This window comes from Acanthisitta chloris, unplaced genomic scaffold, assembly GCF_000695815.1.
Source record: "Acanthisitta chloris isolate BGI_N310 unplaced genomic scaffold, ASM69581v1 scaffold14478, whole genome shotgun sequence".
Lineage (NCBI taxonomy): Eukaryota > Metazoa > Chordata > Aves > Passeriformes > Acanthisittidae > Acanthisitta > Acanthisitta chloris.
In genome coordinates, this window is record NW_008687696.1 from 12,358 (window position 1) to 25,966 (window position 13,609).

General features: G+C 37.7%; 1 protein-coding gene across 1 annotated transcript; it reads right to left on the bottom strand.

Moving 5' to 3' along the window:
* Window positions 1-1,043: 1,043 nt before the first annotated feature.
* Window positions 1,044-12,795, bottom strand: LOC103807965 (glycogenin-1-like). The gene is made up of 7 exons (XM_009080716.1): window positions 12,660-12,795; window positions 10,427-10,601; window positions 9,004-9,166; window positions 8,346-8,472; window positions 7,222-7,444; window positions 5,609-5,749; window positions 1,044-1,257 (listed from the first exon to the last, which is right to left on the bottom strand). Exons 1-7 carry the CDS (start codon window positions 12,761-12,763, stop codon window positions 1,096-1,098), a joined length of 1,095 nt encoding a protein of 364 aa, XP_009078964.1. The 5' UTR covers window positions 12,764-12,795; the 3' UTR covers window positions 1,044-1,095.
* Window positions 12,796-13,609: the final 814 nt, after the last annotated feature.

Here is a 13,609-nt window from a genome sequence, read left to right on the forward strand (position 1 = left end):
TCACTGAGATTAGTAAAATTTAAACACATAAATTCACAAAACAATCCCCACAACTATCCTTAATGGAGTCTCAGCAGTAGATATTTTTCTTGAACTACACTCACAGATTTATTAGTTCCCACACACAGCTATTGTTTAAAAGATCTTCAAAGGGCCTGTTTACTAAAACAAGTGCCAATTGTGTTTTCAGTTGCACTCAAACTGGCTGCAATATGGAGCAACCATGCTAAGTGAGAAGAAAACCTTCATCAGCTGCAGTTTGAAGTACTGTAAACAAATTGATATAAAGCACCGTAGTGTCAGCATTTCTTCCTCTGACTACACAACTGAGAATATGCAAGTAAAGCAAGCAATATTTTAAAAAGCAACAGTATACTATAGCAACAATATAAAAAGTCAACATACATTATCAGTTTATCTTAGGAGTTTTAAACCACTCTTCATCACACTAGTGATAAAGCTGAGCAGCTTCCTAGAAATAGATACAACATCCACTAGTGACCCCAATGAAGTCTGAATTTCCTCTAATCCTAAACATCTTTAAATTAAAAAGTTTTATTGCAGACGCTTGTGAGATCAGGATTTGATCTCTTACTTTTTTCTCATATTGAAGTCTACATCATGGTCATCCTTGAAAGTATTAACTTGATTTCAAGTTGTTTATTTACATAGCTTTATAGCATCTTCTGAAAGTACTTTGGGAATAATATCAATTTGGGGAATAAACTCAACTTCCAAAATAATCCCAATTTCCAATGTGTTTCCCATTGGTGACTGTTTCTGCAGAGTGCTATGGGGAGGAGCAGGGAAGAGAGATAAATACATGAAATACACACTCAGAGGGTACCATTCATTGTTCTTCAGAAGGCACTATGGGAGAACAATGCAGATGAGACATGTAACAACAAAGATGAGGCACACTTATCAGTTAAAACAGAAGAGTCTGGGTCTGTTAATCTCTCCCAAGAATATATAAGGATCCATAATGACCTCTTTAACTCTGGTGTCAGGTAAACTATTAAGAGAGCCAAGTATTCAAGGACTGCATTTATAAAAGAAACATATATCATGATGGCCATTATAGTACACTCCATCTTAATGTAAAAATGCATCCAATTTCTTTTTGATATGTTCAAAAGCATCTTTCCCCATATAGTCTATGTGCCCTTCCTCCCATTTTCTCCGTTCATCTTCTGGAATTGGTTTGGCTGGTTTGAAGTGAATAGACAGCTCTGAAACAGAATGTGCAACCTCATCCTGTGGGAAGAAGCAGAACAGTGGGAAAACAATCATTTGGTTGTTCTCATTTCAGTGTTGTGAAGTTAAACTGAAATGTCAAACTTCTCCTTTGTACACTCCCAGTTAAAACAATAAAACAAACAGTATTCAAACATCCATTCTTGTTTTGATAATGTGATCTCATTTTCCCATGCATTTACTACTTTCCAGAGCATCTTTGAACATACCAAACATTTACCTTACTGATTTTAACTCAGCTCTTGGCATACTCAGCAACAACATAATGAAAACATTACAGATACAGCCTGTTCAGAGTGGAATATCCTCTACAATAAAGTGTAACCATTTATCTGTGAAAATCTTGTTTTCAACAGGCTTTCGTGTGATCGCAAGTTTCTAGAATATTTTGTCATTTGTATTGTCTGAACAGCAGTGAGTTCAGCATTATTTAGCAGATGTGAGATACATTGCTCATGTAAGTTAATTCAAATGATTGACACTATTCAATATACCAGTAACTAGTTCATTTTGAATGACAGTCCAAAATTGTGAATGCTGGTACAAGGTCAAATTATCATAGGTGCTCTAATGCATTATTAGTGATAATTTCAGCAACATGAAAGAGAAACTGTGTCTACAATTGACCAATGCCAGTAAAACAGGCTCATCACAATAGTTATAACCTGTAATGAAGATGAAATATAACAAGGACTAATCAAGGCAGCCATGGAAAACCTGGTTTCAGTATTACTCAAAGAGGCTCAAAGGCAAATAACTCATGTTATAAACAAAATTGAAATCAGCTAGAATGACCTTTTAGTGAAGCTCTCGCAAATTCAATATAAAATGGACATAAAATGTTTCAGAATAGAACTTAATGGGCAGGAATCAGTGGCTTAAACAGCCAAAATGCCCTGTAAAATATCCATTACATCTGGCAAATGGGGTCAGATAAGGCACAAGACTTGTGCAAGACAGTGCAAGGTATTTCAAACAGCCAACATAACACTATATGCTCCTGCAATGGCATCTTTCCATATGTATTCCCACCTGCATCCCACTCTGTACATGACTCTAAACATGAATAAATTCCCTGAAGAGGATGCTTTCTCCATATATATGCAAATATGCAACAATACTCGGCATTTAATTTGCAGGCTGCAGTAATGCACTAAGATTCCTTTCTTTCCCACTGACACGTGCCAACAGCTTTGGATGCCATTAAATACAAGACCAGAATCATCATACTTTTAGAAATTAAGAATTTTAGTTAGAGCTCAAACAGCTCTGACTGCACAGGAGCTACAGGTTTTTTTTCCTCATCCTTAAAGTATTTTATCACAGTGCTTCACAATCATAGAGAAGGCCTCATTAGGAAAATGGTTGTGTTCTATACCTTACAAGTCCTCCTCAACACTAAGTCTGCCCCTGCAAGTGGCCATAAAGGCAGTGCAAGATCACAAAGGAAAGCCTAGTCCCTCAGGCTCCTGTACTACTGGAGCTTTACACTTGCTTGTAAACAGCAGGTGAAAAACCAAAACCAAACGCAACAAAACAAGCAAACAACAAAACCAAACAGCTTTGCTTGTGTTAGTATTGCAGAGCTAAAATTAACACCATGCATTGATTACCTGGGGGCTGGTACAGGAAAATACACATTGAAAAACTAGAAGTTTTGAAAATTAGAAAGGGATCATAACCCAATGCTGGAAGCAGTTAAGGAATTTCATAGCTAAAATATTACAGAATTTATTTGCACATTGCATCATAATTAGCTGACATTTCCCAAAATTATATTTGCAGCAAAGTCACACATGCAATTATCAACAGATATACAATGCTACATGTACCAGTTCTGAAGTTTCTTGAAATGGAGGATGAAATACAGGTTGTTCTGAAGGTCTGTCAGGCTCAGAGTGATGGATCTTAGAATCACTTGGTTCAACTTCATATACAGGTTGCTACAATACAGTCACTAAGGTTTTATTAGGTGAATATTTTTTCATGATTTCCATATCATAGAAATTCATATAATACAAAATCAGTCTTGGGGTAGGGGAAGGCAGTGAATGGGAGGAAAAGCAAGGAAGCACATTATCACCAAGGACAAAATTCATCTCACCCAGCTTTAGGTATCAAAATGACACTGAATCGAAGCTCCTACTATAATCAATCTAGGATAAGTACCTCTAGAGGGCAGCTCATCTCAGCCTAAAAGAGCTTCAAAGTGGCTGTCACTCTTCAGTGATTACAGATACAGCCAGGGAAGCTAGCTTACAGCAGCTGCCTACCATTCACGAGGCCAAACTTCAATGAGAAAAATCTTGGTTTGGGATAATAGCTTGCTCTATAAGAACAGATAATAGAATAGAACAAAGTATTCCAAAACAGAGGTCAAATAAATTGCCCCCAAAATATTGCTCCAAATATTTGTCTTTGACACATATCAAAACAAATGAGCAGGCAGACCCCATTCTGAAGCCTCTTCCCCCAAAACAATCCCTCAACACCACTGAAGCTAAGCAACAAAAAGTGGAATAATGGTGTTCCTAAGTAAGAAGAGAAACAGGCTATTACTTTCCAATTAATATGGTCTTCTAATCAGCCAATCCTACTAATTGAAATATTATTAGAAATTTAAATTTTAATGACACTGCTTTAAGTTAACATTATGATTTTTTTTTACCCCAAACAAACATCATAATGCATCCTTATTTGGTTTGAGTTTCTCCAATGGAGGCAGATGCAAAAGGCACACAAGAAAATAGATTCTTTGAAAATAAATTATTCTTAAGTTAGAGAGCTTGAAGGTTTGCAGTTTTCATTCAGCACCTTCACACTCAGAGGGGAAAGGAAAGGAAGGAAGACTACAGTTTTTCTTTGTGGAGTAACTATAGTCTAAAGAGATGAAGCACTGAACATACTAAAAATTATCTTCATCTTACTAGAGAGTAGTCCACAAGTTACAATAGCAGATGGCATTAGAACACTTATTTTCTCCCAATTGTACCTTGCTGTAGCATGGTTTTATCACACATGTATATGACTTTTATCACGTAATGGCCTCAAGGCCTGGAATGAACTCCAGGACATTGAGGCACTGGAGCAAGTCCAGTGAAGGGCAATGAGGCTCCTAAAAGGCCTGGAAAACATGTCAGCAAGGGCTGAGGAAATTGGGTTTGTTTAGCCTCGAGAAGAGGCAGCTCAGGGGTGACCTCATGGCTCTCTACAACTATCTGAAAAGGGGTTGTAGAGAGGTGGGGATGGTCCCTCCTACCATGGCTGCAGGGAGAGGACTAGAGGGAATGGAATGGCCAGGGGACAGGGGAGATTCTGAGTACATGTTCAGAAAAATGTTTTTCCCTGTTAGGGTGCGTCAGGCAATGGAATAGGTTGCCCATGGAGGTGGTGGAGGCACCATCCCTGGAAGTGTTTAAGAGGCATCTGGATCTGATGCTGGATGATATGGTTTATGGTTTAGGAGTTCCAGCAGAGTGGCAGGTTAATGGTTGGACTCGGGGACAGGGGAGATTCTGAGTACATGTTCAGAAAAATGTTTTTCCCTGTTAGGGTGCGTCAGGCAATGGAATAGGTTGCCCATGGAGGTGGTGGAGGCACCATCCCTGGAAGTGTTTAAGAGGCATCTGGATCTGATGCTGGATGATATGGTTTATGGTTTAGGAGTTCCAGCAGAGTGGCAGGTTAATGGTTGGACTCAGTGATCTCAGAGGTCTTTGCCAACCTTGATTCTATGATTTACACCTGCAGAAGCATTGTGCTATTATGTCCAGCTTAATTCCTGCATCTAGTAAGGGCAGTTAGTGCAACAGAAATGCACAAATACAAGAAAATGTGACAAAAGAAGCAGGATGCCAACAATGTTCCTACAATGCTCATTAGTGGATTTGTTCAAGACTCTTCTTGTTGCCCAAATCATTGAAATTTGGGGAACTGTTTTCTGGGTCAACGCTTGTGGAGAAAGAAAAAAAAAATAATCTAAGGAAGAGTGATAGAAAGGATTCTAGTTTTAAATATATTAATTCACAAGAGTATTAATACTCAAAATATTACTTTGGTAACAGGGGTTTTTTATATTACATTTTATTAAGCAGATAACAACTCTGTATAAGTAACCTCTTCCTAAAATGCAATGCAAATGCTTTCAACCTCCAGACACATCATGCATGCATGACTAAACATCAAAGAAAATAAATACTCTTTAGACTATTTTTGATGCTAGCAAGAAAAGTCAATAGCTACAGCTGAATTGAAGATACTTTCATTATGCTTCTGATCCTGAGAGATTGTATCTCCTTTTAGTATATAATTTTAATTTGTTACTGCATATAGTAATACACAACATACTTACAGCTTTGAAAGTGAGTTCCTCAGGTGAACATGCTGTGGGATTTATTTCATTTGTCTGCTCTGGAAGCTCAGGCATTTGCAGCGAATCGGCCACGTAAGGACTGACCTTCTCCAGTGTAATTTCAACTCCATTGAAAGTGTGCTAATGAAAACAAGAACATGTCACCACTGAAACACCATCTTGCAGGAAAGTGATATCCTATTTCAACAGCTGAACTTCCTTAGAGGGATTTCAGCATTAAAAAAATATGTCAATAAATGCAAGAAATATTTGTGGTCTTAGATTCAGAGCATGTTGCAATTTAGATTTTTGCATGAGTATGCCAGCATCAGCAGGAGGCAAATCTAACAGGTATTTCCACCTCCATGTTACCATAGCTGAAATATTTCTTTAATGCACAACATCTTAAAAATTAAAGCATGTTAAAGTATGAGATCAAAAACTACCCATTCCTTCCTCTGCTTTCCAATTTGTTATGAGGTTAACATACCAAATTATTCTCTGGGGCTTTCAAGATAATTGTTGGGACTATGTAATTAGTTCAATGATGGTAATAATCTAATATTACAAAAACATTAAGAAAATATTTATACATGCATAAAAGTGATCTAATTTGTCTTGTCTAGATACAAAATTAAAAGTGGTACTTCTCCTACTCATTACTTTATGCTGCTGGTTTCCAAGAAATCGTCTATTAAATGAAAAACACACACTGCTGCATTTCCTTTGAAGAAAAAAAAAAACCAACCCAAAGAGATCAGTACATGTTTAATGACATACAAACACTATATATAACATCCTAAGTGTAATTAACACTGCTTTAGCAAACCTGATTTGTTTGTTTTGACCCTCATAGAACAAGTTATGATGCAGTTCCGAAAAGGTAAATTTTACTATACTTCAAGGGTTGGTTTGATGGTCTATATCAACTTCACTTCAAAAAAACCCTTGTTTCATAGCTAGATTGTCACCTTCTCTAGCTAATTTGTACCATACTTTGTCTTAATTGGCAGAATTTATGCACATACATTCCCTTACAAACTCTTTATCTGTTGAGAAGAGGGCTGAAGGAAATCTTTGGAAAGTTAACAGTACTAAAATTCCTTCCTAAACTTCTACTTTGGATGCTCCTACAAGCAATCACTGCTACTGCCAGTAAATAGATATTAAGTTTTGCCATGTATACTGGGTTTGCATGGTAAGGTTTTAGTGCTGGAGTGAGAAGTTGATATCCAACAAAGCCAATGCCATCCAGCTCCAAGACAGATTCATCTCTGGCCAAAGCTGGGCCCATCAGTGACAGTCATAGCACCTCTGGGATAACAGATTAAAGAAGAAAGAAAAGTTGCTGTGCAACTGGACAGCTGCAGGCAGAGGAGTGAGAATATGGGAGAGAGACAACTTAGCAGACACCAAGGCTAATGAGGGAGGTTGATTCTATGATTCTCTCCCCTGTTCAGTTGTGGAGGGGAGTGATAGAGCAGCTTTGGTAGGCATCTGGGAGCCAGCCAGGGTCAACCCACCACACCATGTAATTTCTTCTTCTAGCAAACACAGAAATTTCAGAAATTTTATTTATTCCAACATATTCCCATGAGCTCCTTATCAGTTACCTGGCATTCCTCGGATTCTGATTCTTCCTTCTTCCGAAGGTTTTCTAACAAAGGCAATATACTGGCACTGTATATATTCCACCAGAGGGCAAGAAATGACAGCTGATGAAAAGATCCAGAGGTGGTGTCTTCCTGCATAACTGTCTTTGTTTGAAGATTGTATTTGTAGTTCCAGGGCTTTGTCGCTCCCAAGAAGTGAACAACTTTGGCATCTTTACCAAAACTGCAGAGATCAAACATACAGCTCTACACATTATCTATACCAACTCCTAAAGAAACATGTTTACTCTCACATGTGAAGTAATTTGACATTTTGCAATAGCAGCACAGTCAAATTGAATATACATATATCAGTATCTTTTTTCTCTCTTATTAGTTTAAGTCATCTCATCTAACATACAGAAAAGAAAAGGTTGTATTGCCATTTGCTTCCAGCTGCTGATTCTATTAGAAAAGTTCATGAAAAAAACTGACAGGCTCATGCAGTACTGTTTCCAGTCCTCCTGCATGCTCTGTTCACAAACAAATAAATACCACTTCAAATATTAAATCAACAGAATTTATTACTTATCCCATATGAAAAATTACTAATAAATACATTGACCCAAGTTCATCTTCCAGTAAGAGTGTATTGTGCAACTGGAACAGATACTCATGATACCCTAAATCCAATTTGCCTTCTCCTGAAAAGTTCCTCAACGGCATTGTCTGAAGTCAAATAATTAGTAGCACAAATTTATTTCACAGAAGAACCTAAAAAAAGGTTTAAAAAATTTAAACAACTCCAAGTGTTTCTCATAGAAATTACTTGTAAAGAAAGGAACAACTTTAAAAGTAAATATGTCAGAACCTAATGCCAAAGTAATTATGTCTTTTCAAACATGAAAGAAGCTTCTCTGAAGGAAACTATGAGACAGTGTAGCCAACCCTAGGCCTCTCCCTGTGCCCAGATGCAAGACATTCATATTGAATTTAAGTGTTTATTGCATGGTTTTTACATAAGATCATTTGTCACTACTGCAATTTATGATCAACAGAATATGCCATTATTATTCTCTCTCACAGAAAAAAGTTTGTTAACAAACTACAGAGGTTTAGAATCAGTCAGAAGCATTACTACTTACTGATTGAAAGCAGGAACATAGGTGTATACAGCACTGCTGCTTAGGTTATAGAGGAAAGGCAAGTGTTTGCCAATGTCTGCTGTTGCCCAGTTGCTGAAGAAGCTGTTCAACAAACCTTGATCACCTCCTACAGAATACATAAAATGATCTTATCATAATTATGTGTATACTCGAATTTATATCAAAATTTCACATCCAAGGATGGGAGTGAGAGAGACTAGTGTGTTTGTGGGACTATAACTTGGACGTGACAATATGGCCATGTGAGCAGGTACAAGTGAGTAATACCTGATTCACTCCGATGCAAGTTCAGTGTAAGTGAAGTCCTATTTTAATACATGAAGAAAGGAGTAGGGTTTGGTCTCCCTCAGGGCAGAAGACTGAAGATCAGCTGTATTTCTCGCTCCTAAGCCAGACAGCAAAATTAAAACTTACTGAGCAAGACTCAGACACAATGTCCCTTCACTGCCCTTTTCTGGGAAGCAGAGTCCACAGTAAGTCAACAGGTCTTAAATACATTGAAAGAGGCAAAGTTCTGCACCTTTAATTCTTGTGGGGCACAATTACATAAAGTCCAGAGTACTCCTGCCTTCCTCTGTTCTGCCTGTTAGCATGGAAGCTGTGTCTTGCACTTTGTTCCTTATGCCTCACCCCTTACCATCAAAGCTGCCATGTTCAGTAGCAAACTGGAGCAGTAGGTTGTAAGTTTTCAAAGAGGGCTGGAACACAAATACACCACTATTAAAGCAGTCAGGCCAGCCAGAATCAGGAGCTGCTGAAAATTCTTCTCGATCAAACAATTCATCAACATTGCAAAGCACCTTAGTGACAACAGGAAGAAAGAAAAAAATGTTAGAGCAAAGGTTTTCTAGAACATGAGCTAAATCAGTACCAGAGGAGTGAATTGCTAGTTTGGCCTAATACATAGTTTGCAGAGCATAAAAGCTGTGGCAATGCAGAATATGCTAAGGGCCAGAACCTCAATTTTTAATATGTCAAAATTAATTGTGGTTCTCCATTATTTCTCTGACAAAAACACAAAGCCTGTAAAATTATTTCATGAACCTCAGAGACCCTCCAGAAGGTCCCTTTAAATATTAGAACACACCATGAAAATACACAATTTCCTTCTTTCTTAGCTCACCTTCCATTAGTCCATTATTCTCAGTTACTGCAACAGAGCTGAATGAAATCTGGGAATCTAAACAATTTGAGTTAGCAACAGACTGACTAAAGGCATAGTGGAAAACCTGTGTCTTGCTATCAGTTTTCTAACATAAGTGAAAGTCAGAGGTTTGCATTTTTTGGTTCTTAAGCTTCACAAGGAAGTGGGAAAAATCAATGAGGTTAAGGCCCAGATCACTTTGAAAGTTGGTGGAAAGATAGCTGTGCAGTTGCTGAAAGTCTGGACCTCACCTACAAATAGTCACTGTGAAAATCAGAGAAAGCTTGTTTAGGAGAAAGATTACTTAATTGAATTTAAAACAAAACCAAAAATTTGCCTTCCTTCTTTAATGCAGGAAATCATAAGCCTCTCTCCTGAAGAAGAAGAACTTAATTTGGTTTCTAATTCAAATATAATCCTATTAAATTAAAATGCATCCCAGTGTTTCAAAGTGAGCCATGAAAGTGCAAGGGAAGGCTGACATGATTGTGCTTGCCAAATTATGACCATTTTTATCTCCATACCTCTAAAAACCTTTATTTAAAATTATTTTTTTAAAAAAAGTAGTCAAGTTTCTGGGATTTTTTTTTTCCCATTTTAAAACCAGTCTGCCTTCCTAACCAGAATAATTTCAAACAAAAGTACATGAGAGAGATCTATTTTACACATCTGTCAGAAGCTCCTGTGCATAGAGTGAGTTTATGATCTCTGTTGAGGACAGTCCTGAGGCTACTCTCAGAAAAGAATTTATTTTTATGCAGCCAGCAAAATTGCTAAAACATGCCAGCTGGAGCTCCTGCAGCCTTGTAACTGCCAGCAAATCTGGTCACTTCACAGGCTGGTAGTCTGCCTGCTGAGGAAGAATCCCACACTCAGAGACAGACACAAATGTTTCCATGGCTCCTGCTCTACTCACCAAAGTGTCTGCATCCATGAAGACACATTTGCTATAATGAGTAAGTGTCCAACAGTGAAGCTTAGTGAAGGTAACACCCAGTTCTGGCCTCTGCATCAGAGCCAAATGGACTGAGTCAGCACTGTCAAGCACATCCACCTTGATTACTTCATCAAATACACTGCAGAGGGCTGACCTACCAGGGTGAGCAGTGGAGAGAAATTTAGACAAATTCATCAGAGTTCACATCTGGCATGAAAACAATGACATATAGCACCACATTAATTATACCAGTAACAAAGGCTAGATTGATTGGTTAAAATGAGAAATCAGAAGTTTAAATTCCTTGCAAACAGTCTACTGAAGTGACAGCTATCAACCAGGTCATAATTCATTGCCTCTTCCACTACAGGGGCCAGCATATTTCAAAAGCAGCAGCTGCTGTATGGGGAAGGAAACAATTCTTATTTTAGTCCCTTGATCTCCTATAGAAACAACAACAGAAATTAAAGCAGCCTTCATCCTGCACAACTGATTCTAAAGATCAGCACCATGCTGTGTTACCTCTGCATTGTACAGGATGTGACATGAGCTGTCAGCACAGTCATTTGCACTATTATGCCCAAGTAAACACAGCTTCAAAACTGCACCTTTTAAAACAGGTCATATATACTTGTCCAGTACTACAAATAGTCTCAAATGAAGACACCTCTTTTTCTATGCATATCTTTCATAGCAATTGTATGGGTAACACCAAAATAGGTAATTTTCCTTCAAGAAACAAACAAAAAAAAAAGGTCTTTTAAACACAGCTTATTTATTTGCATTACATTATTAACTACAAAGTCCTGGATATCACACAAACACAGAAAAAGAAAAGCCTGTGCTGATTATCTGGATTTCAGAGGCATTAGCTTTTTTTGTGGCTGATCTTCAGGGGAGAGGACTTAACTGGGACAGTACTAAGAGCAGGTACAGATTTTTAGAAGGATTAGTTCAAACTGGCAACCAGCAGTAGGACAAGAGGGCACAGACTCAAGCTCTGCCAGGGCAGGTTTAGGTTGGATATTAGGAAGAGATTTTTTACAGAGAGAGTGATCAGGCACCCAGGGAGGTGGTGGATTCACCATCCCTGGAGGTTTTCAAGATGAGACTGGATGTGGTACTTAGTGCTATGGTCTAGTAACCATGGTAGGGTTGGACTCAACAATCTTTGAGGCCTTTTCCAACCTGGTTGATTCTATGATTGTATGATTCAGTGATGTACTACTAAAAAAATGCTATCCTTGATTAAAAAACATATCATAAAGGTTTTTTCTCTCCACTGAATGGGGATGAAAAAATGGATGGACTTACTATCAACCCACATTTCAAATGGATACACTATTCCCTCAGGAAGGTTACAGTGTTTTGACAAAATCTATGTTATAAAGCACAAATATATATCAGATATAATACTAATATATGTATATTAATATATACAAAACACATATGTAAATACATAAATGGATTTTTGTGCATCCAGTCACAGCAAAAACGTGCAAATATATTTCTTGAGCCAGGTGCATGGCAAATATGTTCACATGACATATGGAAATCAGGAGCTTGTACACTTCCTAAGCCTTAGCAGAGCTAAGAGTTTAAGTAGTTATGGCATGGCATGTTCCTTTTAACAAGTGACACAGCCCTCCAAATAACAGGGCATGAGTTCAACAGATCTTATGAGATTTCTGTAAATGCAATTCTGTAGTGACTGTAGAATCACAACCCAAACTGTAAAGTGATTTAAACAAAAAGAAGCAAAAAGAAATTAATTTCTCATCATGATAACTGTGCACCAATAGTTTAAGAAGGTGAGTCGCCTGAAACTGAGCCCTTAGGTTTATGGAGAGTTCTGATGTCACAGTTGGTTATGTATCTTGCTCTTTCTAAAAGAGAAACACCTGGAGGGAAAAAAAAAAGAGTAGTGCCTTCATTTCAGCTCAACAGCAAGACACTTAAACCTTAATTCCCAAATTTTCAGCTTATGTTCTCAATTATAGGTTTAAGAAAACTTCCAGACAAAAGTTCTGCTTCTGTAAGTGAATTCTTCTTAGGCTTAGGAACTTATCATGAAGGTTATTTGGTACTCCTCTCAGAAATCACTAGCCAAGAGGGAAGCTCTAGACATAATACTCAGAAATCCACAGGAAATCTTTCTTGCTGTTGTTTATTCTTCCATAATATCGATCTCCAAAAATACATGAATACTTACCTCATCCCACTGGAAACCTCTGGTGTAATTAAAACTGCCAGTTTTCTTGATGTCCTGTGGTTCCTCAGTGACTGTCCAAGAACCAGAGCTCCTTGACAGTACATATCATCAGTAGCAAGGGTCACAAAGGCTTGATCTGTTACTGCAAGCAAATATTCAGAAGAGTCACTTTACAGCTTTATCATAAGCTATTTGGGCAGGTTCCCTCCTCCTTCAGCTAAACAACAGGCTGCAGCATATAACAACCTGCAGTTCATGTGATAAGCTCTTTTCTCTCCCAAACTCCCCCAGAAGATACAACTGAATAGAAAATTCAGTGAATGTGAGTGCAGACAGTATATTTCTGAATTTTGTTATTTTTGTTTCCTGATTTACATAATATCAGTTATGAAGTTTTTGGACTAGACTTAAACAAATAATTCCCTGAGTCTTATTGACTAAACAATGTCAATCAAAAAACCCAAAATGTAAATATTTTGATTTTTAGATTTAACTACATAGTATAATACAACTGATAAGGAAAGCATTCCTGTTTATACAGTGCCAAAAACTAAGGAAAAGAACATGATGTTGAATACTAGCCAGAAATATCCTTCTTACTGAAAATACCCTTCATCACTGAACCAACTCAACAGATATTATTCTTTGTTCTGTCCTCTTTGTACTGGAATAACTGGTGCTAGTTGAAAAAGTGCAGAGAAAATGCTACTGAGATCAGTACACATCCCAAAAGCTGAGGATTCCTACCTCAAGTAACTCCAAGAAAATTAGGAGATGTCTCATTGTCAAGAAACACATGGGAAAAAGTTAGACTAAAAAAGAAAGCAAGCTACACTTCTGCACCACATGAGACATGTATTTTGCAGAGATTTCAGGCCTGTGGCTGATCTGTCAGCTCTGCCCTCTGCCAGAACCACCACTATCAGGGTTCTCCTGCAGAGAGCCAAAAC